A 26,495-nucleotide genomic window follows, 5' to 3' on the forward strand; every position below is an offset into this window, starting at 1 on the left:
GGTGTTCTTGTGGTGTTCTTGTGGCGTTCTTGTGGCGTTCTTGTGGTGTTCTTGTGGCGTTCTTGTGGTGTTCTTGTGGCGTTCTTGTGGCGTTCTTGTAGTCGGGGCCGTGCACAGCTTGGTGCAGCTGGCCTTGCGGTCTCTGGCCGCTGCCCGTTGCTCCACTACTGGTGTTGTTGCCTTTCCCTTTGCACCCTGCTCATGTGTTGATGCAGGTGGCTGCTCTGATGCCTGATAGGAGCTTCCACGTGGTGCTGAGGCAGGTCATCGGCCGGTAGTTTGATGGTCCCTTTGCACCCGAGACGCCGATCTTATTGCTGCAGTTTAAAGACGGCTGCTTTTGATCAAACTGAGCTTGTAGGTTTATTTGTATTCCTCAAAACAAAATGTTTACACAGACCATAAATATGAGCGACGGGTGTTAGTTCATTTATTCTGTTCACTCAATTTACTTCTTTGTACAGTGAAGTGTTGACCGACTTGGTCTCAGCAGCAGATAACAAGCTGCCGTTCTATCCGGACTAGATCCAAATCTTTACCAGTAGGGGGGGGGGGTCGCTGGTGACAAGCTCCTTTTCATGAAATTCGATCCACACTGCAGCCTCCAACTGATTTCTTCATTCCATTCACAAGCGAGCTGGGGAAGGGTGTCGCCCAGCTGTCGGCCCCCACCAGGTGCCCTAGCTATCTGTCTTTAAGGATGGAGGAGGATGACCAGATGGACAGGAGGGAGGAGAGGTGTGTGTGTGTGTGTGTGTGTGTGTGTGTGTGTGTGTGTGTGTGTGTGTGCGTGTGTGTGGGGAGGGGCTGAGGAGATCTATGGCAGGAATGTCCAGGAGTCGTTCAGGTTTTACTGCACATTCTCCATCATCTTGAGGAATTCTGAACGGGGACAGAGAGTTAACGTTTGTTCATTGATCATCAGAGGTAAACATCTGAATACGACGGGGGGGGGAGGGGGGGTCACCGGTAACTAATGTGTGTTCAGGTCGTAACGACGCTTTAGGATGAATCCAGAGGCATCATCATTGTGTATGTACCGTCAAAATCCAGCATGCCGTCGGCGTTTTTGTCTCCGTCCTTCATCAGCTCATCAATCTCATCCTCTGTGATGGGCTCGCCAGTGCTGCGGATGATGATGGCGAACTCCTCTCTGTCGATGTAGCCGTCGCCGTTTCTGCACAGAAGACACACGCATGTGGGACTAGAGCCACAAACACGTGCACGAGCAGGAGACAACAGCCTGGTGCACCCGCGCAATGAGGTGGACGCACTTGTCGAACACTCGGAAGCACTCTGCCAACTCTTCCTCGCTCTTGCCGGCCTGGTCCTCCTTTAGCAGCCTCACCATCATGACCAAGAACTCCTCGAAGTCTATGGTGCCGCTTCCTGAGGGCGACACAGCAGTGACACGGCTGAGCAGGGCTCGGCCAATCAGAGGTCCGACCCAGCGCCATGTGCATCACCAGGGCCCCCAGGAGCCACAGTCAATGCTGGAAATCAACGGCCCCCATTCATAGCCCCCAAATAATATCTGTGTGTGTGTGTGTGTGTGTGCATGTTTATTTGAACTGCTAAAAAAGAGTAACAAGAATCTCAGCCGTGCATTGGCTGTGCGTTAAAGACGATCAAGTATTGATCAGTATTATCCATGACTCACCGTCCTCATCGACCTCCTCGATGATCTCATCCAACTCCTCTCTTGTCGGGTTCTGGCCCAGCATCCTCATCACTTGGCCCAACTCCTTGGTGCTGATGTCGCCGCCGCCGTCGGTGTCAAACATGTCGAAGGCAGCCTTGAACTCTGACGAGCAGAAAAAGGACAAAAATATGACAAGAACAAGTGTGACCATCGCGTGAGTCCAGATGGAGCAGAGCAGCGTCTGGTTCCGACAGAAGATCAAAGCTCTAGAAGCAGCTAAGTGTAAAACAGAAGGTTCATCGCTAGGGCTCGGTTCCATTTGAAATGAGCTTCTTTGATGTATAACACGATAAGCAGAGATTCAAACGGGATTCTAAGCGTATATCTTTTAACTTTATATTCAGAATTGGAAAAAAAAACCCAAATAGTTTATAAATAAATTTGCAACAAATAATTGAAATCACACACATTGACTCAAAATAACAACCGAATAGAAGCACAGATTTTCAACAGAACATAATTTGGTGGAAATATTTTGGATGAATTAATCATTTTGAGAATGTGGCGTTCAATGACACATTTATCATGTGATGAGTAAGTCAAGACTTATTCTGGACTCACCGGCCAACATTTCCTCACTCAGGTAGGAGCGAGCCTCTTGTTGTGCGTCAGTCTGGAAGGAAACAGGGACCAGTTCACTTCAGCATCCACCACAGGCCTCATTTCCATTTTATTGATCAGCCATACAGGAAGACAACTCAGGCAAATGAAAAGAAATGACTGATCATGTCTATTCTGGGCCTGGTGTAAACAATAATATTAGGCCTAGTTCAATACTATGAATGTCACACGAATAAAAGGCTTTTCCTACACATGAGACACGTTCTAGATTGTTCTAGTCATGGTGGCTGCTTGTTGAAGGGCTGCGGCGTGCAGCTATTTCAGGCTCAACGCATTAGCCTGGCTGTAAATGGCCTGCAGACATCCAATCCTTTGGAATCTATCGCCTCAGCAGAATCCACACCTTCCCCACTCCCAAGCTCAACCCCCTTCCCGGATCAGAAGTAAATGTGACAGATAGCGGATCAAAGCAGGAAGATATTTATTCAGACTCTACTCGTAAATGTCAGATATTTATTCTGTAGTCTCATATTTAGGGAATAATATTGTCAAATTCAGCAGAAGGAAACAAGATTCTCAAACTTAAACATACATTTATTAATCACTAGCCTTCACAGCTATCCTTTGTATTATTATGGATTATCAGATACCGCTGAATTGTTTGGTCTTACCATGTTTGCGGATTCGCTTTCCCCCCCAAATATCCAAGGAAAAAAAAGCCCGAAGGAGTGGTCAAGCCGTGTTGACCCCAACAGAGAGACTAGACGTCAAGTGAAGGCTCGGATACATTTTAAACGGGGCAGCCAGGTCCCGCCCTCTGCCTCTCACAGGCCTCCGGATTTAGTACCCTGAACTTTTAGGGTTCTGGGGTAACCGTCAGCCAATCACATTTTGGAGAAGAAAGCTCTTGTTTCTTGAAGTTGCAGGATTAAGAATGTGAAAGAATTAGAGTTGGAATTTTGTCATTTTTGTTCCAGGTAGAAAAATCAGTCAAGATTCGAGGAAAAAAAAATGATGCAGAGAATATTTTCGCCTGTTTTTTTTTTTTGCTGAGATTATCAGACAGGATGCAAGAAATACTTCTGATACACGAGATAAAATTATATTGAACATAATTGTGCTGAATATATGAGGGTCAAGAGGAGCAGATTATGGATCTCCTGAAATAGCATTTAGTGAAAGAAATGACAACAGAGCTAAAGATGAGGAAAGTGTTGGTTTCTATTGAGAACGGCCGAGAGAGAACCAGGACTCAAACATTTTAAAGTAGGTAATGGGCTTTGTGATGAGGGCATTTCAATGCGAGTGTGAAACTCAAAACCAGGAGAAAAACGCCTTGGGTTCAGTCCCCCTCCCCTCCAGCCGTGCCCTGAATAGCAGGCGGATTTTAGGCTGCGGGGGGACAGAGGAGCAAGGCGACTGCCGAACATCCCGGAGCCTCGCTGCCTGAGGAGCAGAACCGGGATCCTTATAAGGCAGGCGGATCCTGAGGGGAGAGGGGAGGACGGGGAAAAAGAGGGAGGTGGTGGGGGGCTTCCAGGCTATATACCCAGAGGAAAACCCACTTTTTCCAAAGGAGGAGCAAACTCCATGCTCCACGACCACCTGAAGACTCTCGTGCTGCCGACTGCTTGGCTTCATACTGGGGGCCTGCTAGCGTGCTGGGGGGCCGCTACGGGAAGATCAGTGACAGCTAACTGGATTAGAGATCAATCTAAACCTGATCAGTAAAGATTTCCTCCGATAGGACAGTTTGTAGTACTGAGTGAGACTGAGGTCAGGACGACGTATGCAAACAGAGGCAGGGATTGGATAAGACCAAACAAATGGAGGAGGGTGCATGTGCAGGACAGACGAAAGCAGAGGCCAGGAGACGTGTCAGCCATGTAGGGTGCAATAATTAGCAAAAATCAAGAAGGACAAAGTGGATTTATTTAGAAAGCACGGAACAGCGGGGAGAAGAGGAGGGCGGGGCTCCAAGGCTAGGTGGTGTAGCATTTCACAAGGACAGCTGGGCCGGGTGAAGGAGGCTGCCTTCGTCTTAAAAGGTTTCAACAGATATTTATAGATACCCCACGGAGCCTCGGGGTGTCATATGAGAGGGGGTCCGTTTTAAAGTCCCAGCAGTGGATTTAGAACGGGCAGAGTTTGCTTTGCATTCTCTCGGAAGAAGGGTCAGATAGAGTCTCATCACTGGACGCTCTCCATCATCTTCAGGAACTCTGAAGACAGAAAGACAGGGGGCTGCGCTTAATCAAACATTCCCCCCCCGATCAGTCACGGCAATCAATCGGCGATTGAACAGATGAAGGAACAGGAAGTAGCTAAAGCCTGACAGGGTTACATGGTGATCATGTGATGCACCTGTTTGTTTATTCGTTACCTTTCTCTTCATTAATCAAAATAAGGTTCATCTCTTCTTTGTCTCTGCATCTCATCTCTCACACACAAACCAAAGATGAGATTAAATATCTCCTCATGAAAGTCGTTTACTTCTTTACTTCTGTGTAGTGTAGTCATGTAGTCTTCTCTGAAATGTCACGTGCTGATTCAATTTAATAATAATAATAACAATGCATTTATTTTATATCACGCTTTTCTACATTATTCATTCACCCCAGACTTGGTAAGATGACAGGGTGAGGCTGCCAATCTGCACCACCACCAACATTCACACAGGCAATGTGCGTGTCTGCGTGAAGTGCCTTGCCTAAGGACACAACGACAGTGCACACATGCGCCCGAGCTGGGAATGGAACCGCAGCCTGCAAGGTTTGACTGTGGCAAATATGACTTCTGCCTTGCACTATTCTTACTGCAAAAAGAGCAGCTAAAAAGCAAGAAGTCAAGAGTGGATTTGAGGAGAACAGGAAAAACAGAGTTAGAACTGCCGTCTCACGTTGTGTCTCTTGACAAATGGGTAAATATTAGTGAAATTATGTGTCTATGCATAATTTTACTTGTCAAGGAATTTTAAAATAAGTTGGATAATAAGAAGGCAAGAAAAAAAACTTTTAAACAAAATGATTAATCACCAGGTCGAGGATTTGAAATCATTTGTGGTTTAGGCTCGATTGAAGGGGCGGCCGTGGCTCAGTGGGCTGGGGACCGGTTCACTGGTTCGCTGGTGGCTGGAGAGGGGCCAGTCTACCTCCAGAGCACTGCCGAGGTGCCCTTGAGCAAGGCACAGTCCCCCCCCCCCCCCCCCAAGCTGCTCCGGATGCACCAATCATGGCGCTCCCTATTGCCCCAGAGAGGGAATGGGGGCCCTGCATGCGTGGTTGTTTCCAGGGCCCCGTTGTAATACGGTGTAAACACGAATAAAGCTTTCTCTCTTTATCCTTGACGCATGTCCATCACACTGCTTCTACTGATCACGTTCGATTAGACGTGATTTTCTGCAGTGTCTCTCCTCTGTTTCGTACAAACAATCATGAAGACAAGTGAAGAAACTCTCCTCTTCATTAGTCGCTTAATCTTACCATCAAAATCAATCTTCCCGTCTTTGTTTGTATCTGATTCCCCAAACATCTCATCAATGTCTTCCTCTGTGACTGGCTCGCCAGTCAGATGCAGGATTTCACCAAACTCTTCCCGGTCCACAAAGCCATCTCCATTCCTGTAAATCAAGATCAGGAAAGCAACATTATTCAAGCATGAAGATTCATCCCTGACCTCCAGCCTCTGTTCTGCAATCAAACGAACACACGTTGTTTCTGTATTCTCTAAGAACACTCATTAGCCCTTTGAAAGGTTTCTATCCAGACACGTTTCCAGTCTCATATTCATTTAATGGTGAGGAAAATCCAAATGAATGCTCATTTTGCACAACTGATAAGAATTAGGAGTGTGTTGTTCAAATTCTCCAGTTTGGACAGCATTACAGTGTGGAACAATATTGGTGAGCTAAGCGACGCGCTAGTCTACATTAAATCAGTGGCAGCAACGCTTTGGCTGTCCTCTGCTTTGATAATTACATGCTGCTGTTCTATGACTTCATCTATTTTATTCAGGATTTCAAGGATAATTGCACAATGTAGACCCAAATGCTTCTTTATGCCTATGCTGCCACCTTGAGGAATGTAGCCATATAAACTACAAAGGAGCTAGTAGCAGTAGTTAAATACATTTTCCACTAGGGCAGGGAATCCCAAAGATTTTTACACCCTGACCCCAAAATGATTGTTCCAGAGACTTGTGACCCCCACTATCCCAGGTCATCCAAACATAAAGCACACACTATTAAATGTCCCATGTTCTATCCTTTTTAATGTTATGTTAAAGTTAATGCAGTTTCCAGACACTTATATAAAATATCTGAGCCAGTCTTTGGTCCAAACAGCAAACAGATACTGCAGGACAGCGTCCCTCATTTCTGTCTCAAACAGGTGCTGCAGGACAGCGTCCCTCATTTCTGTCTCAAACAGATGCTGCAGGACAGCGTCCCTCATTTCTGTCTCAAACAGGTGCTGCAGGACAGCGTCCCTCATGTCTGTCTCAAACAGATGCTGCAGGACAGCGTCCCTCATGTCTGTCTCAAACAGATGCTGCAGGACAGCGTCCCTCATTCCTGTGTCAAACAGATGCTGCAGGACAGCGTCCCTCATTTCTGTCTCAAACAGATGCTGCAGGACAGCGTCCCTCATTTCTGTCTCAAACAGATGCTGCAGGACAGCGTCCCTCATTTCTGTCTCAAACAGGTGCTGCAGGACAGCGTCCCTCATTTCTGTCTCAAACAGATGCTGCAGGACAGCGTCCCTCATTTCTGTCTCAAACAGATGCTGCAGGACAGCGTCCCTCATTTCTGTCTCAAACAGATGCTGCAGGACAGCGTCCCTCATTTCTGTCTCAAACAGATGCTGCAGGACAGCGTCCCTCATTTCTGTCTCTAACAGATGCTGCAGGACAGCGTCCCTCATTTCTGTCTCAAACAGATGCTGCAGGACAGCGTCCCTCATTTCTGTCTCAAACAGATGCTGCAGGACAGCGTCCCTCATTTCTGTCTCTAACAGATGCTGCAGGACAGCGTCCCTCATTTCTGTCTCAAACAGATGCTGCAGGACAGCGTCCCTCATTTCTGTCTCAAACAGATGCTGCAGGACAGCGTCCCTCATTTCTGTCTCAAACAGGTGCTGCAGGACAGCGTCCCTCATTTCTGTCTCAAACAGATGCTGCAGGACAGCGTCCCTCATTTCTGTCTCAAACAGATGCTGCAGGACAGCGTCCCTCATTTCTGTCTCAAACAGATGCTGCAGGACAGCGTCCCTCATTTCTGTCTCAAACAGATGCTGCAGGACAGCGTCCCTCATTTCTGTCTCTAACAGATGCTGCAGGACAGCGTCCCTCATTTCTGTCTCAAACAGATGCTGCAGGACAGCGTCCCTCATTTCTGTCTCAAACAGATGCTGCAGGACAGCGTCCCTCATTTCTGTCTCTAACAGATGCTGCAGGACAGCGTCCCTCATTTCTGTCTCAAACAGATGCTGCAGGACAGCGTCCCTCATTTCTGTCTCAAACAGATGCTGCAGGACAGCGTCCCTCATTTCTGTCTCAAACAGATGCTGCAGGACAGCGTCCCTCATTTCTGTCTCAAACAGGTGCTGCAGGACAGCGTCCGTCGTGTCAGATACCCTCAGTGTGCTGCCCCAGCGCACCACAGCAAACAGGATGGACTAGATAATAATAATAATAATAATAATAATAATAATGAATAATACATTTTATTTATATAGCGCTTTTCTAGACACTAAAAGTCGCTTTACAGAAAGTACATAAGATAAAAACAGCAAAGCAATACAGCCATTAGCATCTTAGCTGGAGGACACACCCCGCGTCTGGTCAGAGTAGCTGCTAGTCTCTGTAGCCTGCTTACATTCTTACAGCAGAATGTAAATGGGGCATCTGATCAAGTCTGTTAAAAACAATCAATGACTTTAGAAAGGTTCTTTTTATCTGACACAATAATGCAATGAAATTAAATGAAAATGCCTCAAGTTGAGGGCTTTTCTGAGCACCTTTTGGTGAGAAAGAGATTAATTAGATTAATTAATTACAGATCAAAATTAATTAATCTCTCAAATTCTTTCATCACTTGACAACAATAATTATATTTCTATCACTGTACTACGTGCATAGTCTTAACTTCTTCCACGTTTTGTTGAGTGGAGCGCTTGTTACTCACAGAATTTCCCTCTGGGATCAATAAAAGTATTCTGATTTTGATTCACGTAGGACTCCTGCTAGTACACCCTCTAGGTGAATCGTGATCAATTTTGGTGCAATGAACTCAACAGGGAGTGAAGACGATGCAGGCTGAAGGGCTGCAGTTATAAATAGACCAAGCGAGTTCTACCTCGGTTTCAGTAACGACAACAGCAGTTTATGTACCTGTAAGGTACAATTAGGGTACCTCCAAGCCTCCCTCCTCCTCCTCCTCGCACTGCTCACCGCTGTTAGCGCTATCGTCTACAGTAATACTGTATATCATTGTGTGTGTCTATATAGCAATTAAACTCATGTTTTTACATTGGTATTAGCGTTGATTTAAGTGTATCCGGCCAGAACGGATACAAAACATTGTTTTTTTACGTTATTTTACATGGAAAAAATACATTTGAGTTACGAGCTCGGTCCAGGAATGAATTATACTCGTATCTCAAGGTATTATTGTAATTGGTCACTGGTACTTGTACTGTTGGTACTGCCCACACTGGCTGTGTTTACATGGACAAAATGTATTTAATCCGATCAGAGTTTGGAGTAAAATTGTGATCGGATGCACCGTGTTCATGGACCATAAAAATATTGATCCGATTAGGACTTGCGTGTTCATGCATCAAACTTTCGATTGGAATAAATTATTTTAACATGCGCAATTTGACCAAATATACCGGAAATAGTAGAAGAAGAAGAAGCCGTAGCGACTTCCCTTGTAAACAAAACATGGCTCCGCCCTTTTGTGCTTCAATCGTTAGCGTTATTTCACGTGTTTTTCACGTGTTTTCCCCATTTGCGGTTTTAGTTTCCACTTTTAATGTCTCCGGCAACGTGTTTGTCTCAGATATTGATCAGTTCTGTCTTTCGCTCGCTCTGCTTCAACTAGCTTCTGGGAATAGCATTAGCACGTTTAGCTGACGTAGCGCAGTAAGGACGGCTTGTACCGAAACATCGGAATAAGTGTTTTCATGCGCCCTGATCGGATCATCAATCGGTATAAACCACTCCTCTCAATCGGGATAGAATCTTCATCGGCTCAAACTAATCCGGTTTGGGTGTGTACATGAAGCATTTTTATTCCGATCAGGCTTTTAATCAGATTAAATGTGTCCTTGTAAACGCAGTGATTACATGTGATGACAGTTCCTGAAATATTCTGCAGGCTGGAGAGCTCAGTGTCATACTTGTCAAAAATACGGAAGCATTCGGACAGTTCTTCTTCACTCTTTCCAGCCTGGTCCTCCTTTAACTGCTGCACCATCATGACCAAGAACTCCTCGAAGTCAATGGTGCCACTGCCTGAGGAGAAGGGAGGGGCATAAAGGAGTGACGGGATGTTCGACATGCTGACCCGCCTTAAAGCTGCTTTTGTTTAGTATTCATGCATTCAGCTGTAACGTCTGTCCGGTTGCTTTCTGTTTGAAGATCACTCAATGACTCACCGTCCTCATCAACATCCTCGATGATGGCATCCAACTCCTCCCTCGAGGGGTTCTGGCCCAGCATCCTCATCACTTGGCCCAACTCCTTGGTGCTGATGTCGCCGCCACCGTCGGTGTCAAACATGTCGAAGGCAGCCTTGAACTCTGACGAGCAGATGGGAGTAGTTCCAGATTGGACACGTATGACAAAATCAAGGACAAATGAGTTAATGGCTCTCGTGCATTACACAACATTAACATGAAAAACACTGAAAGTAGCTGTGTGCAGCACATTCCAACAGCAATATCTTGAAAGCTGTCGCCCAGATGAAGGAGGAATCATTGCTGCGGACATCTGACCTGCAATCATCTCCTCGGTGAGGAAGGAGCGGGCGTCACTTTGTGCATCGGTGGGCTGAAGGGAGGAGAAGGAAAGATGCTCTGAGATCAGCGGTGGGAGAATAGAAGGATAAGAGGACACTAAACGCGATCAGCTGAATTGTTCGCCAATACCGCGGTACCTGAAAAGGCTAACAGAGTGAGACCTCATGCTTTAGTGTCAGCATTAGCATCCCGTAAACTGTCATACTGATTACTATGCTATATAGATGGAATGAATCCATTACGCTTCCTAACCACTGGGCCATGACCCGGTACCGGTCCAGAAGGCATTTGGGTTACCGGGCCTCACAGAAAGAATAATAATTGTTATAATTTCCATTGTATTGATTATTAGAATCGGACAGGTGTTTCATTTTTAGAAACGACTGGATTGTCTCCGACCTAACATTTACCTGTGAATCTTCTTGTCTTGGTCCCGTGATTCATTACTCAGAAGAAATAAAGCGTAAAAAAATAGTGAAAATGAGTAAAATCCAAACGGAGAGCTTCTTGGAAAAGGAGGAGCCGGAAGAGGAGCCGACAACCACCAAGAAAATAAAGCTTTTACAGACAATACCAGGAGTCATGCTTTAAAGATCGTAAAGCACAGGGCACTATGGGTAATGCAGTCTCGGCAGGATGTGACGTAGTGCGCGCTCAGTGCTGTGAAGGCTCTGATAAGCAGCGGGGCAGATTGTGAAGGATTAAAACGTTAAAGTCCCGGAACTCTGTACCGGTGAGTACCGGCCCACGCACGGATGACTCATGATGTTCCAATACTATGCACATAATCCACATCTGGGAGATTAAGGGGAGCACGGGTCAGTAACCATGGTGACCGGGGGGGAGATGCAACTGAGATGAAATAAAATTGATTCGATTAGTTTACATGGATTTCATTCGTCTCTGAATGTAAGAATTTATATTTAGACAAATAAAGAAAATATTTGCCATTCTAAAAAGTCATTGTCATTAATCAGTCACCAACTACTAACCAGAATCACCAACTCAGAATCGCACACTGATGCCAAATTTAATGACACAGATCAATATAAAGAGACAGCATTTAATAGAATAATTATAATTTTGAAATTTGCAACACACATTAAAAATAAGATAAATCATGGCCCGCACAATAAAAAACAATCGTACAGCTCATTTTTTAGAAATTGTCACTCGCAACATTGAATTTTCAAGGACTGCAGTACATTTTTGCTAAAACGTGTGTTTCTTCTCATTGTAGCGTAGTAAACGGACATAAGTGTCACTTTGAGCTTCTGTTGTGTGGCCTGGTGACAAGAATAGAATAGAAAGCCTTTATTGTCATGGCATAGTGTCGACACAATGAGATCAGGAGCGCTGCTCCGTCCGGTGTCTCAAAACAACAACATTCAAGTGAGAACAGAATTCAGTCCTTGCAGGATGTAACACATAAGTTTAAAGTGATGAAACAGTGCATGCAGAGACTATAGACAGTGTCTCCATTGAGAAAACCAAAACCAAAACGGGAACCCGAACCCACTGACAAAGTGACAGCCAGCGGATAAAAATAGCTCCACGTCAGGTAAGAGGTCACGAGTAATCCCCGGCCAGCTGTCTGCACAAGTTCCTGATGGCTTTTCACACGGGATTAACAGGTTCCGCGTATTCTGAGCAGGAAACTGCTCCAAGTCACTCCTGCTTCAGTCTGAGTTCATCCATCACTCGTCCCAGTCTTTATTCCAGCTTGTTTTCAGAGCCACATTTTAAGCCGGATTCTGTGACAATCATTTACACACAACAGGAAGTTCAACTTTCCATGCACGCATCTATTTTACGACTCATTAGTATGCACACAAGCTATTTAGGAGATGACATTTGGGAGAGGATTTGGGAAGGATTTTCTCAAGGTGAAGGACCTACATTAGGACACAGCACGTCTTCTCACTCTCCTCAGCTGTGTGCTTCCATCTAAAGTGTTGCTGCTAGTCCGAACACCAATCATATTGGGTTTAGAAAGCAGTGAAAGGAAACAATAGTAGATTCAGAGTTCATCTGTTTCATCTGAATCTACTATTCATCTGAAGTTTCCAACAGCAGCTGAGAACATTCATCCTCGAACGTCATAATAAACGTCTCAATATTTCAGGATTGTCAAATGTTAAAGCTTTTTTTTTTAATCCATCCTGCAGATGAGGACTCTGGATTGTGGGTTTTCTCCTTTCAGATAATAATCTCCTTTTTCATCTCCTCTTGGGGTTTTATCCTCATCAACAAACCAAAGGAATTCCTCGTTATCTTTTCGTTTCCCCGGCTCTTACCATGGCGGCGGCTGCGCTGATCAACTCCCACCAGTAAACAGATGTTTGGGAAAGAAGGTGTCCCTGCGTCACACAGTTCAGGTGGGACAGTGTCCCGACTCCCCCCCATAAGTACCCTCTGCTCCACTACGCTTGTAATGAAAGGGATCAGGATTGGACATGAACTCTATCCTCAGGCAAGGGACAGCCAATCAAAGTCAGCTTTAGTTTGCCAAACTCCGGATGGACACCCCCCCTGCGTGGTGCGCTCTCCAATCACCCACATTTAGATGACACCCCCCCTGCGTGGTGCGCTCTCCAATCACCCACATTTAGATCAGAGGCAAGCGCAGTGACATTCACGGAGGAAACAAACGGTGCAGGCGGTGGCAGCTGGCGCTTATTTTGGCACAATCAACTGAGCGTCTCGGTACAAATGGACACAAGGCAGAGTGCACACACACACACACACACACACACACACACACACACACACACACATTGTCACTGAGCATGTAGAGCTTGTCCACCCTCTCACCCTGTCCTCGCCGCTGACTTGACCTTGCACTGATGTTATCTGTAACTGGGCGCTCAAAACAAACAACATCTTCTCATATAGCCACACACAGACAACCTAACATTGTAATGTCATCAAGGAAAGAGTAGTTGGACAAAACTCCATCAGATTAGAAGAGAAAGAAGCTGTTCAGGGACAACAAGAACAAGGATCTTGGTAGAAAGAAGCCCCTTGATTCCCCAAACCTTTTCCTGTGGGGGCCACATAACGTTTCCCTTCTCTGATGGGGGGCCGGGGTCAGTTCGTACAGGAAAAGTGTGACGATGGCAGTGTGACGATGGCAGGGGGGCCTAAACATTTATTGTTTTCAGACAGCCAGCAAATAACCCGTTATTCACAGAAAAAAAGTCAGTAAATAAATAATAACCCTATTAATAAAATAAAAAATAACCAAATAACCCTTTTCGGGTTCGTCCCAGCATTTGTGTTGAGCAGCTTTATTTTTTTTTTACTTGTTTTAGAAGAGTCCCCAAAAAAGAACTAAATCTGAAGGAAAAACAAATACATTGTGAATGCTTTATAGTAGTACATGAGAGAAGGTGTGGTGAACAGCGACTAAGACAAATATTACGTTAGGACGTTGCGTGACCTTATAGCTAATAATATGAATAACAGTAATTAAATAAGTAGTATAAAACATGGCGGGTGAAATGTTTTAAACGATGTTATGGATGGAGGCAGCCTTCATTTCCCCACCGGTTCTCGTTAGCCGGGCTCCTCTATAAGAGGAGGATGTTTCCCTCATTGGAGGGGTGACAGCCAGAGAGCCACGCCTTCAGTGGGCACCTCTGTGAGAGGGAGAGAGAGGAGAGAGAGAGAGAGGGAGAGGGAGAGGGAAAGAGAGAGGGGAAGAGAGGAGAGGGAGAGAGAGAGAGGGAGAAGGAGAGGGAGAGGGAGAGGGAGAGGGAGAGGGAGAGGGAGAGAGAGAGAGAGAGAGAGGGAGAGAGAGAGAGAGGGGGGGGGGGGGGGGGGGTGATTTTATGTTTGATGTTCTGCCCCCTCTTCGTCTCCCCTTTAAACATGACTCCATGTGAGCCCAGTTCTTTTTTCTTTTTTTGTCTCCCTGTTTGCTGGAATTCGTGGCCGGCTGAGTTCTCGTCTCCCCCCCACCTTCCCCCCCCAGGGCCTTTCTTGTTCTTATTTTGTGAATGTGAGTTTTTGTTTTGCTTCGTTACTGAGTGGGTACTGCTGTCGCCTCACAGCAAGGAGGTTGCGGGTTTGATTCCCATCTGCGTGGAGTTTCTATGTTCTCCCCGTGTCTGCATGCGTTTGCTCCGGCTTCCTTCCACCAAAAACACGCAACTCAGGAGAACTGACAGGCAGCCGCTCAACATAAGTACTCGCAATTAAAAAACAATATATGATCTTATATAAAGAAGAATATACCGTATTTTCCGGATTATAAGTCGCGGTTTTTGTCATAGTTTGGTCGGGGGTGCGACTTATAAATCGGAGCGACTTATATATGCTTTTTTTACAAAATCTATGAGCGCAGAGACAGTAGCCTACACATTTCTATAACAGGTGTTACAGGGAACTCTGTGACCCGTCAGAATCTGTCGCGGTTTCTGGAGGTTCAGAGTTATCTGTCACACCTGTTATCTAAAAACACCAATTAGAAGGGCTGAATGAAAATGGGGCCGAAAAGAAAGTCATATTCCGTGGCTTACAAGCTTCAGATAGTGAAATATGGAGCCGAAAACGGCAATCAAGCAGCAGAAAGAAAGTTTGGAGTGAGCGAAAAACTTGTAAGGGACTGGCGAAAAGCGGAGGTTACGCTTACTGAAATGAAGAAAACAAAGAAAGCTAATCGCGGGCGACAAGCTAGGTGGCCGCAGTTGGAGGAACGAGTTCACGCATGGGTGCTTGAACAACGTGCTGCTGGGAGAGGTTTGTCAACGGTGCAGTTGCGTCTCCACGCCCAAGTGGTTGCCAGGTAGGTGAATATAAACGGCTTTGCGGGAGGACCTTCTTGGTGTTACCGCTTCATGCAACGCAAACGCCTCTCTATCAGAGCTAGGACGACACTGTCCCAAAAACTGCCAGCGGACCTCCAAGCCAAGGTTGACAGTTTCCGCGCGTTCATTGAAAAGCATGTAAGTGATCACAACGTGACACCGGATCATATTATTAACATGGACGAGGTCCCCCTCACTTTTGACATCCCCATGGGCCGAAGTGTTGCAGAGAAAGGGCAAAAAAGTGTGAATATCGTTACAACTGGTCATGAGAGATCACACTTCACAGTGGTGCTGGCATGTTGTGGAGACGGATCAAAACTGCCACCGATGGTCATTTTCAAACGAAAAACCATGCCAAAAATCCAATCCTCCTCAGTTGAAGTCGCCGTGAACGAGAAAGGGTGGATTGATCAAGAAATGATGAACTTGTGGCTTACAAAGTGCTACAATAAGCGACCGGATGGCTTCTTTAGAGCACGCAAAGCTCTGCTTGTGATGGATAGCATGAGAGCGCACATCACACCACAGTTAAAAAATAAATTCAAAGTTTTCAACTCCATACCTGCCATCATCCCTGGAGGCTTAACCAAAATACTCCAGCCACTTGATATCTCCGTGAATAGGAGCTTTAAGTCAGTTTTGCGTAACCTGTGGGAGCAGTGGATGACGGATGGAGAGCACAGCTTCACGGCAACCGGGAGAATGCGCCATGCAACTTTCCTGGAAGTCATTGAATGGATCGACAAAGCATGGGCTTCAGTGACAACCGCAACCATCCTGTCGGGATTCAGAAAGGCTGGAATAATTGGAACTGCAACTGACGACGAGTCTGATGTAAGCGACGTAGAAGAGGAAGCGGCGTCTTGTCTACCTGCCGAGTTGGGGGAGTTGTTCAAAAGTGACACCGAGGATGAAGATTTCCTTGGATTTCGTGATTCGGAGTAAAACCTGATATTTTGGTAAACTTGTTAGCATGTTCTTTGTGCTATATGTTGTTTGGTGTTGGATTTTATCAAATAAACTTTCCCCAAAAATGCGACTTATCCTCCAGTGCGACCTATATATGTTTTTTTCTTCTTAATTATGCATTTTTTGGCTGGTGCGACCTACAATCCGGAGCGACGTATAATCCAAAAAATACGGTATATATATGCTCAGCATCCACATTTAACACACCACTTCTTGTTTAGATTTTTTTTTGCCTTTATTTAAACAGATATATGTTTTATTTTACCCAGAATTGCACAACACTTTGCCGATTTTGCTGGAATGTATCTGACATATTTTATGGTCCGAGATCACAGTGAGAACGTTGGCTTCGTGTGCTCTTTCTATTTTGGTGTTGTGTATTGTGGGACGGTTGCACCCCGACCTCCCTCCCCCAGCGGTCGGTTCGAGGGTCTCTAGCAGCGCGGGCCAAAGCCTGTTTCCGGACCCAAGCATGGAACCGTCAGACGATCTGTTGGAGAACAGCCGGTAAACCGACGCAGTCACTGCGGCTCCGGATGATCTGGATATAATAAAGAATATAAATGCTTTGAAGCCAGAAAAGCAAAGCTAATTTATCCTTGAAGCTCACCGGGCTAGCCATCCACCGCTGGGACGCACGCTCTGGTGCTTGGTTCTACTAATGTTTGTGATTGGTAATCTAATCTCTTCCTCTCAATGGCCCCCGCGTGGCGAGTTGTTTCAGTACTTTTAGGATGAGATACTGGCTCCGCAGGAAGTGGATGCAGAACTTTTGTCACTGTGCGGTTCGCTTGGGCTTTGTGAAACTGAAATGTCAAAAGTCTACTCGCATGGTTCCCTGATAACATTTTTGGTTTGCAAAACGTGAAGCCCCTCCTACTTTCTATGTTAACAAGCCGGTAAGTTTTTATCGACTGAATTTTAAGGCTTTCGGGGTATTTTCATCAGTGTTGCTCTTATGCTCTTTCTCTAAAGACGACGGTGGCACAGGTGGTTGAGAGGGTCGTCCTATGATCGAGAGGTTGGCGGTTCGATTTCCGGCTCGGGCATGTGTGTTCACTGCCATTGTGTTCTTAGGCAAGACACTTCACCCACATTGCCTGAGTGAATGTAGTGAGCGAGTGAATGTCGGTGGGGTCAGGAGGATGGCTCGGATTGGCAGCCTCGCTCCTGTCATCTTACCAAATATGGAGTGAATAAATAATGCAATACCATGTAAAGCGTCTTTGAGTATCGATGTAAAATCAACGCATTATTAAAGTTTTCTCCAAACTGGCAGGTAGTTGCAGTTTCAACTTGATGACACGTGAAGGCATCTTGGCTGTGTTCTCTACCCATTCCCAGCTTGGGGAGGGGTGGTAGCTTTTTCTAAAAGACTGAGTGGCTCCTCCTGGGAATGTCCAGGAAGGAAGAGTCACGAGGGGATCGGAAGAGGAGGAGCGATTTCCCCTGTTCAGCGTTCACCTGCTGTAAGTGTAAAGTGAATCTCTCGCCCAACTCGATGAGGGGGAGCTTTAAACATCCCAGAGTCGGGGAGCTCAACAGCTGACACTGTCAGTCGGGGGGGGGGGGGGGGGGGGGGTCACATGAGCTGCATGGATTGGAAGCTGGACTCTCCTGTTGCCCTCAGGGGAAGAGAATAATTGTGACTGAGATGGGTGAGAGGAGATTCAGAGAGAAAGCTGAGCTGGTAAGAATGGAAACACAGAATAGTGGAGAGGTCATGGGTTCATGCAAGGATTTTGGGAATGTCTGTAATCGACTGAAACAGTCAAAGGAAGCTTTGTTCTCTGCATTTCACTCTTCCTTGAGCAGCAGTAGGCAGCCATCGTGGCTAGGCTCATGTAGCTTACGCAAGCATACATCGTTATATATATAGCAGGCAGACTTGAACTACCAACCTCCTGATAAGCGGACCCCAGAGCCACAGCCGGTAATCTCTGCCTTTCATATTCTCACTGTCAGTACATGGACCAAATGTTTATTGCACACCAGATTACTACCTGGATATTAGGTCTGGTACTGAAAACATGAAAGTCTTTGCTTTAAACTAAACGCACCGTTGCCCTGGGCTCCTGGTCGCTACTGCAGCACTGGGTCAGTCTGCAGCCTTTGCTGACTCAAGATGATCTGTTTGTGCTAGAAGCAAAGACAGACATCTTCTGTCTTTGCTTTATTCCATGTGATGAATGGCATCAGATGACGGCGCCTGACGCACACAAGATGAAAGTATTCCATAATGCCATTGTTGACGCATACGTCTACAGAATGTTTGTCAAAGTGAACAGCGTGTAGAAGCTAATCGAATGTTTGAGTCGCTCCACGGTTTGGGGATGAAACGGCTGAAGACTTTGGGTACTTTCAGTTGCACACTGAGCTCATGAAAGCCATTCATGAAAGAGTCATCAATTTAAATGTAAACCAATGCAATTTGCAAATCACAAGAATTGTGTCCTTAATTTACTCAAATACAACTTTGACACAGGGTTAGGGCTTAGCGGTATCAGGGGAAGATCCGGGAATGTTGGGTGGGCTCGGGCACAGGGGACCATAACATTTTAATTCTGTATTCAGTATTAAGTTTTTTAAAAAGGGAAGGGGTTAAAATAACTGTTAGAGTTTAACAAAGAGAAGGGGTAAGATTGGGGAAGCGGTTGGGGACAGGTATAGAGGGGTCTGGCAAGCGGGGGGAAGGTTAAGGTCAGGAAGAGCACTAAGGGTTAGCCCATGTTACAATAACTTTACCAAATGAATGAAAGGAGGGTTAAAGGTCGGGCTGTTCTGAGTCCCCCACACGTACTCGGTGGCAGCATGAACTACAATTGTACAAATAACATTTTTCCTTCGTAGCTTCATTGAATGCCAGATCGGTGACCCCTGACCCGAATGTTTATTGGTAATACATTTGGTTGGTTTGAAAAATGGCTCTTCCCATGAGACCTGTTTGACATTGTTTTGGACTTTGTTCTTTGAGAGAGAGGCGTGAACTAATACATCTTTAAGATTTGTATTTCTCCTATAGGCCGAAATGAGTCCCAAGTTCTTTAAGGCCTCCCGGAAGTGGGCCTTGATTGCAGAGCCGAGCCTCACCAAATCCGTAGAGTATCTACAGACAAGTGGGATTATAGGTAACCCCTCAGCCCCTACTTTGTCCTCGTTCCCTTTTTGAAATGACTTGTTGACCTGTGGTTTAATTGTTCTAAGGAATCTCTTGGCAGAGCCCCTTGTTCTCAGCTCCACATCATCCGGGAAGGTGCATATTCTGTGGAACCTGATGAGCTGCGATTTAATCAAGCCTGCATACGTGTGCCTGGGATGGATGCGTTAGGGTTAGGGCTGGATGGTTGCCAAGAGTACCTCGTTGATTTCTGCACCGACATGTCGATCAACCAATAGGCGAACAGACACACTTAACACCGGCCTCTCATTTGAATAACATTTTTGCTGCATTTTTCGTCTGCAGCATGAAAAAAATTAATATAAGAGCAGAGCGGTTTTATTTATTTATTGATATTTAATTATATTTATATATTCATTTATTTCCACAATTTAAAATTTTTGAATCTTGTTTTATATTTTTGTATTTATATTAACAGTTTTTAATTTTATTTATGTATATATTTATTTTCATTTATTTTTATTTGTGGCAGTTTTGGTCCTCCATACTTATTTCCTGTCTCGTTTAATTTATACAAGGCAACATTGTAAACTTCTATTACTTTTGAATAGAAGATTCTGATTCTTATGCTCACCGAAGCGCTCCATGCCGCCCTCTTGTGGCCTTTTGTGGAATAAAACCCTAATTGTTTAATTTAATGTTTATGTGTGCATATTTATGCTGATTGTAAACTTCTGATGCACACTGAACGGTCCCATTGCGCCCTCTTGTGGCCGTTTGTGGGTTATGGTTGGGTGTCAGGGGAAGCTCCAACATCCTGGAATGATGGGTGGGCACGGGCGAACGTAACATTTTAATTCTTTTTCTAGTATTCCTCTTTCAATAAATAAAGAAGAAGGGGTTAAATAACTTTAAAGCATTAACAAAGAGAAAGGGTAAGATTAGGGTTAGCAAAAAGGAGGGAAGGTTAAGGTTAGGGGAAACATCAATGGTTAAAAAAACTTAAAGAAATGAACCGAAAAAGAAGAGAAGGAGGGTTAAGTTTAGGGCCAGGGGAGGGTTGGGGTCAGGTATGGAGAAATTCAGCAAAAGGGGAGATGGTTAAGGTTATGAAGGACATCAAGGGTTGGGTCCTGTTAAAATAACTTTAAGAAAGGAATAAAAAGTAGGGTTAGGTTTCAGGGGGAAGCCCAACATCCTGAAAGGTTGGGAGGACACGGGCACAGGGGAGACAGAAATGAGGGACGCTGTCCTGCAGCATCTGTTTGAGACAGAAACGAGGGACGCTGTCCTGCAGCACCTGTTTGAGACAGAAATGAGGGACGCTGTCCTGCAGCACCTGTTTGAGACAGAATTGAGGGACGCTGTCCTGCAGCATCTGTTTGAGACAGAAATGAGGGACGCTGTCCTGCAGCACCTGTTTGAGACAGAAATGAGGGACGCTGTCCTGCAGCACCTGTTTGAGACAGAATTGAGGGACGCTGTCCTGCAGCATCTGTTTGAGACAGAAATGAGGGACGCTGTCCTGCAGCATCTGTTTGAGACAGAAATGAGGGACGCTGTCCTGCAGCATCTGTTTGAGACAGAAATGCGGGACGCTGTCCTGCAGCATCTGTTTGAGACAGAAATGAGGGACGCTGTCCTGCAGCATCTGTTTGAGACAGAAATGAGGGACGCTGTCCTGCAGCATCTGTTTGAGACAGAAATGAGGGACGCTGTCCTGCAGCATCTGTTTGAGACAGAAATGAGGGACGCTGTCCTGCAGCATCTGTTTGAGACAGAAATGAGGGACGCTGTCCTGCAGCACCTGTTTGAGACAGAAATGAGGGACGCTGTCCTGCAGCATCTGTTTGAGACAGAAATGATGGACGCTGTCCTGCAGCATCTGTTTGAGACAGAAATGAGGGACGCTGTCCTGCAGCATCTGTTTGTTATTTTGACCATATTTCATGTGAGCTCCTGAGAACTGCGTTAACTTCTGTAAAAAGGGTAGAAAATGGGACCTCAATAGTTCTCAATAAAGCTGATCCACCCTCCTGTCCAGACGGTGGCAGCAGTGAGCTGGAGAGCCCTTTGACTACCGCCATCGTAGAAGAAGACTGAGAAGAAAACCGTAGAAGAAGAAGCAACACGAGGCTACTGCTAGCAGCCTCAGCGGCGGGAGAAGTTTCCGGCCTCGGCAGCAGCTCGAGCTCCGGTAAACGGCAAAGAGGCTTTCTGGCGGCTTCCGGTCTCACCGGCTGTCTGGAGAGACTCTGTTCTGTTCTCGTTACCGGAACACGGTAGCAGCTGGAGCTAGTGGAGCTAGCTTAGCCTGCTAGCCGGGAACAAAGAGGCTGAAGGGTCGTTGCTGCTGGGCGGGGTCAGAATGAGTGACGTCCGGACGCTGAGAGCTTTCGTCCGGCAGCGACTAACTGCTGCTGCTGAAGACATCATCGAGCAGCTTGAAAGAACGCTAGCGAAGTACGAGGAGCAGCTTCGGGGGGGACAGAAGCTGCTGGACGCGGTTCTGGGTCCTCGAGTCCACCTCCAGAGAGCAGGTTGGTCCAGTCTGGTCCTGGTTCTGGTTCTCACTGCTGGGATGGAGCTCGGTACATTTACTGAATACTGTTGGGGTTAAATCAAAGGACCATGTTTGTGTGTCTGAGTTCAGGAAGTCCAGCTCAGGAGTCCGTTCTGGTTTCTCCACATGCAACCAGTCCAAGGGCTCGATCCATAAAGCAAATACGAGCAGCTGGTGCTGGTTGGTCTGTCTAGATCCGGTTCTGTGAAGTCCAGCGGAGGTTCAGTTCAGTTCCTGAGGAAGGCTAACGATCTGTTTAAGCAGAGGTTCTGACCAGAGACCAGAAGGTTGATGTTCACTGACTTTAATTATAACACTAATTAATTAAAAGCAGAGACCTGCATGTGTTCAGGGTCCTAGTGGGGCAATACGGGATAATCATCTCTGTAAGGTAAGGAGGGGCCTGGCTGGTGAGGGCTTTAAAAGTGAGTAGAAGGATTTTATATTCAATTCGTTCCCTAACAGGAAGCAGAGACGGCAGAACAGGGGAAATGTGTTCTCTGTCTGGTTCCTGTTAGAACACGAGCTGCTGCATTCTGGATCAGAACACGAGCTGCTGCGTTCTGGATCAGCTGGAGATGTTTAATAGACCTTTTTGGGGCAGCCGGACAGTAAGGAGTTGCAGTAGTCCAGTCTGGAAGTCACAAAAGCATGGACTATTGTTTCTGCATCTTTTCGGGCTAGTAGGTGCCTGACTTTTGAAATATTCCGAAGGTGACAGAACACAGTCCTTGAAACGTGCTTTATCTGGGACTGAAAGGACAGGTCCTGATCAAAGATTACCCCCAGATTCTTGGCAGTGGTGCTGGTGGACACTGAGGGTGCATTCCCACTGCACCAAGAGGACTCGGTTCCTTTGGGAGCAGATTCCTGCATTTATAATTCGCTGAAAGGTCTGCAATCACACTGTGATTTCTTCACGAAACGAACTTTCGGAGCAGCGTCACGTGGCTGAAAGGGGCGCCCATCGATTGGACAAAGTAGAAGGGGAAGTCCCGCCCTCTCCCATGTTTTATTTTTTTTCGAGTGCGCGGTTGCGGCTGCTGCTCATTCAAGGAGGGAAGCTCATTTAGTTAGAATAGAATAGCACTTTACTGTCATTTCACACAGTGATGCAATGAAATTAAGTAGGCTCCGCACAAGTGTAATAAATAGTGAAGGTGAATAACACACAAAAACAAAACAAGAACAATACACAGGACAGCGGGCATGGAGCTATTATGCTAAACACAAACAGCATTAATGGCAGTAGATGCTGTGAATACGATTGTTTTGAGTGTTGTTCAGTGTGGGGATGATGGTGGCAGCCTTCAGACATGTAGGGACGGTGGCCTGCGCCAGGGAGGGGTTGAACAGCTTGGTGAAGACCCCTGACGGCTGCTCTGCACACGCCTTGACCACCGTTCCCGGGACACCATCCGGTCCAGCAGCCTTCCTGGGGTTCACCGCTTAGTTCTGGCCTAAATCATTAATGTTACACAACGCTAGTCATTTTTTAGCAAAGACAAAGTCGCTGTGGATCCGTAAAGTCTCCAGATCAGTTAAGAACAATGGAATGAAAAGCTATTGCGCTGCTGAGCAGCTGATTCTCCGCTCCGCGCTGGACTGTTAAAGCGCCGTGGAGCTGCTGAACAAAAGATAAAGGTAATATAATGCATATTTAGTAAATTAAATCTACACACACCGGTACATGTTTCACCACTTGTAGTTTTTCTGGTAACTGAGCTTCCCCTGCAGAGCAGCTTGGAGTACTCGCTGTACTTCCTCTACCGGAGGCGCACCGCGTAGCGTCGCTACGTACAGCTGATCCTGCCTTTGCTCCACCCAAAGGAACCGAGACCCTCCTTTTCAGGCAGACTCTTTTGATTCTCTCCAGAGTCCGGATGCGCGTTCCCACTGGCCCAAACGAAGCGGATTATCCGAGGAAAGGAACTCTGGTCATTTTAAAAGGGAGCAAACGATGGCAGTGGGAACGCACCCTGAGACGCCATCTAGTTCTCCTCCAACACTAGAACAAACGTTTCTGAGATGCTTTGGCCCAAGAACCAGAACCTTTTATTTAGGTTTAATAACAGGAAGTTCTCGGTCATCCAGGAGTTAATGTCCTTAAGGCACGTCTGAAGTCTAACCAACTGATCGACCTTGTCTGGCTGAACTGACAGGTACAATTGAGTATCGTCTGCATAGCAGTGGAAATTTATGCTATGTTTCTTAATGTTACCTAAGGGAAGCATATACAGCGTGAACAGAATAGGTCCAAGCACTGAACCCTGTGGAACTCCATATTTAACTTCAGTGTACGTAGAAGATTCATCATGAACACGTACAAACTGAAATCTATCAGATAAATATGATCTAAACCAGTTCAATGCAGATCCTCTAACACCAACAGATTGTTCCAGCCTCTGTAACAGAATCCGATGATCTATTGTGTCAAAGGCTGCACTGAGATCTAATAAAATAAGCACGGAGACAAGTCCATTATCAGACGCTATTAAAGGTCATTGGTGACTTTAACTAATGCTGTCTCTGTGCTATGATGAGCTCTGAAACCCGACTGGAAAACCTCAAATAACTGATTGTCTTGTAAGAATTCACACAGCTGACTGGAAACTGCTTTCTCTAAAAGCTTTGACAGGAATGGAAGGTTTGAAATTGGCCGATAGTTAGCCGAGACATCAGGATCCAATGTTGGTTTTTTGAGAAGCGGTTTAATGACTGCTGTTTTAAAAGACTTGGGTACATAGCCTGTGAGTAAAGATAGATTAATTATATTTAGCAAAGCAATACTGATTGAGGGGAAGACTTCTTTAAGCAGCTTAGTTGGGACCGGGTCCCTATATTCACGTTCAGGAGTCATAATCTAACACTATTAAATAAATAAAGTCCCAATAATATAGTAACGGTAGTTTCATTTTCTGTAGCTTTTGGCAGAATAAAAATCAGGACAATCTTTCTGAAAGTCTAAGGAAAATCTGATTTCTTTGTAAAAACACATTTATCAGTTTGTCTTGCATAACAATTATTAGGCTAATCTGAGCAATTACAACCAAATATAAATGTATGTATTTATGTCTTGTCTAGATGTTGAACAGCTGTTGGCCACAACAGAAGAGGTTGACCCTGAACGGCACGACTTCAGACCCAATCTGGGCCAGGACGACCCCCCAGAGCTGCACCACATCAAAGAGGAACAGGAGGAAGTCCAGATCCGTCAGGAGAAAGAGCAGCTGCAATGGCTGAAGGAGGAGGAGGAGGAGGAGGAGGAGGAGGAGGAGGAGGAGGAGGAGGAGGAGGAGGAGGAGGAGGAGGAGGAGGAGGAGGATGATGATGATGTCACAGAGTTAACATTCTCTTCAGTCCCTGTGAAGAGTGAAGATGATGATGGAGGGAAACCTGACACCTCACAGATTCATGACGAAGAGATGAAAACAGAGGCTGATGGAGAAGAATATTTAGGCGCAGAACCAGATGAAGACGAGATGTCACGCTCTGAACCAGAGGACGGGGACAGGTCTGACCTGGAGGACACCAGTGAACCTCAGTCAGACTTGGAGCAGTTGAGAAACCACAAAGAACCCGAGTGTAGTACTGAAAATACACCAGTTAGCTCCTCTGAATGTGTTTCAAGCTCTGGTGATGAGAAACATCTGCAGGAACAGAGTGGAGGCAAAACAGCAGTGAAACCATTTAGTTGTTCAGTTTGTAAAAAGAGTTTTCCATTTAAATCAGTGCTTCTCAGGCACATGAGAACCCACCCAGGGGAGAAGCCTTTTAGTTGTTCAGATTGTGGTAAAGGATTTAGACACGGTGGAAGTCTAAATGAGCACATGAGAATCCACACAGGAGAGAAACCTTTCAGTTGTTCAGTTTGTGCTAACAGATTTAGACAAGGTGGACATCTAAGAGAGCACATGAGAATCCACACGGGAGAGAAACCTTTCAGTTGTTCAGTTTGTGCTAAAGGATTTACACAAGGTGGAACTCTAAGACGGCACGTGAGAATCCACACGGGAGAGAAACCTTTCAGTTGTTCAGTTTGTGCTAAAAGATTTACACGCGGTTCTCATTTAGAGCAACACAAGTGTCTTAGTAACAACAGTTGAATTAAATGAAAGTGCCAGTTTGTGAGCGCTGTGTGATGTGGTGTGTACAGCTACACACACGCCATCTGTCTGGTGAGAATAAAGTGGGGCGTCTTGGTGCCAGAGGTGCTTTGCCCCAAATTCCAGACTGACTTGTCGATACCACTAAAAGCAGATTGAGTTCCATCTGTATCGATCCACTATCTGCCCACATCTGGATCAGCTCAGCTTCCTGCTGTGTTCATGTTCAATCGCCCAATGAACTTAAGGAGTAACATCGGGTGGGTACGTTTCACCTGAGCTGTGTTGTCACGGCGATGCGCCAGCTCTTCCCTTACGGTTGCATCGTGACTGAGTTGGAATGAAGTGGTGAAGATGGATTCCCACCCCTGTTCTGATTTACTTCAGCAGAGTCCGAAGCCCGAGTTGGATCTTATTCCAGTTGCTTTTATTCTCCTGGTCCGTCCCTTCAGACTGCAGGACAGATAGCGTAGCGTCCACAGCCTCTGTTTGCCCGTTTGCACCAGACTGGCTCCTCCACGTCTCGGTTTCTGAAGCCTGTCCACCGTCAGACCGCTGCGTCTTTGGGCTCGCAGCCCCGTCGCCCTCAGAAGAACTGAACCCGCAGACGAAGATCCCAACGCCGTGGGCGTTTCCCGCCA

General features: G+C 46.0%; 3 protein-coding genes across 3 annotated transcripts; 1 reads left to right on the plus strand and 2 right to left on the minus strand.

The window, feature by feature from the left end:
• Positions 1–406: 406 nt before the first annotated feature.
• Positions 407–3,068, minus strand: tnnc2.2 (troponin C2, fast skeletal type, tandem duplicate 2). Its single transcript, XM_068754110.1, has 6 exons — positions 2,935–3,068; positions 2,264–2,315; positions 1,661–1,804; positions 1,275–1,389; positions 1,041–1,177; positions 407–882 (listed from the first exon to the last, which is right to left on the minus strand). The coding sequence occupies exons 1-6, from the start codon at positions 2,935–2,937 to the stop codon at positions 851–853; spliced, it is 483 nt and encodes a 160-aa protein (XP_068610211.1). The 5' UTR covers positions 2,938–3,068; the 3' UTR covers positions 407–850.
• A 1,105-nt stretch (positions 3,069–4,173) lies between these two features.
• On the minus strand, positions 4,174–12,702 carry LOC137899982 (troponin C, skeletal muscle-like). The gene is made up of 6 exons (XM_068744021.1): positions 12,582–12,702; positions 10,261–10,315; positions 9,922–10,065; positions 9,664–9,778; positions 5,746–5,882; positions 4,174–4,485 (listed from the first exon to the last, which is right to left on the minus strand). The coding sequence occupies exons 1-6, from the start codon at positions 12,582–12,584 to the stop codon at positions 4,454–4,456; spliced, it is 486 nt and encodes a 161-aa protein (XP_068600122.1). The 5' UTR covers positions 12,585–12,702; the 3' UTR covers positions 4,174–4,453.
• Positions 12,703–21,553: 8,851 nt separating this feature from the next.
• LOC137901789 (zinc finger protein 436-like) lies at positions 21,554–26,451 on the plus strand. The gene is made up of 2 exons (XM_068745833.1): positions 21,554–21,725; positions 24,833–26,451. Exons 1-2 carry the CDS (start codon positions 21,554–21,556, stop codon positions 25,852–25,854), a joined length of 1,194 nt encoding a protein of 397 aa, XP_068601934.1. The 3' UTR covers positions 25,855–26,451.
• The last annotated feature ends 44 nt before the right edge of the window (positions 26,452–26,495 follow it).

This window comes from Brachionichthys hirsutus, chromosome 2 (genome assembly GCF_040956055.1).
Source record: "Brachionichthys hirsutus isolate HB-005 chromosome 2, CSIRO-AGI_Bhir_v1, whole genome shotgun sequence".
Lineage (NCBI taxonomy): Eukaryota > Metazoa > Chordata > Actinopteri > Lophiiformes > Brachionichthyidae > Brachionichthys > Brachionichthys hirsutus.

Excerpts from the sequence above, each read along its gene's own strand:
- tnnc2.2 (XM_068754110.1), bottom strand. Across the intron at positions 1,805-2,263 it reads GAGTGAGGAAATGTTGGCCG|AGTTCAAGGCTGCCTTCGAC; the intron begins GTGAGTCCAGAA and ends TCTGCTCGTCAG. Across the intron at positions 1,178-1,274 it reads TGCTTCCGAGTGTTCGACAA|AAACGGCGACGGCTACATCG; the intron begins GTGCGTCCACCT and ends TCTTCTGTGCAG.
- LOC137899982 (XM_068744021.1), bottom strand. Across the intron at positions 9,779-9,921 it reads CGAGGATGTTGATGAGGACG|GCAGTGGCACCATTGACTTC; the intron begins GTGAGTCATTGA and ends CCTTCTCCTCAG. Across the intron at positions 5,883-9,663 it reads TGCTTCCGTATTTTTGACAA|GAATGGAGATGGCTTTGTGG; the intron begins GTATGACACTGA and ends CTTGATTTACAG.
- LOC137901789 (XM_068745833.1), top strand. The coding sequence starts at position 21,554 with ATGAGTGACGTCCGGACGCTGAGAGCTTTCGTCCGGCAGCGACTAACT. Across the intron at positions 21,726-24,832 it reads AGTCCACCTCCAGAGAGCAG|ATGTTGAACAGCTGTTGGCC; the intron begins GTTGGTCCAGTC and ends TGTCTTGTCTAG.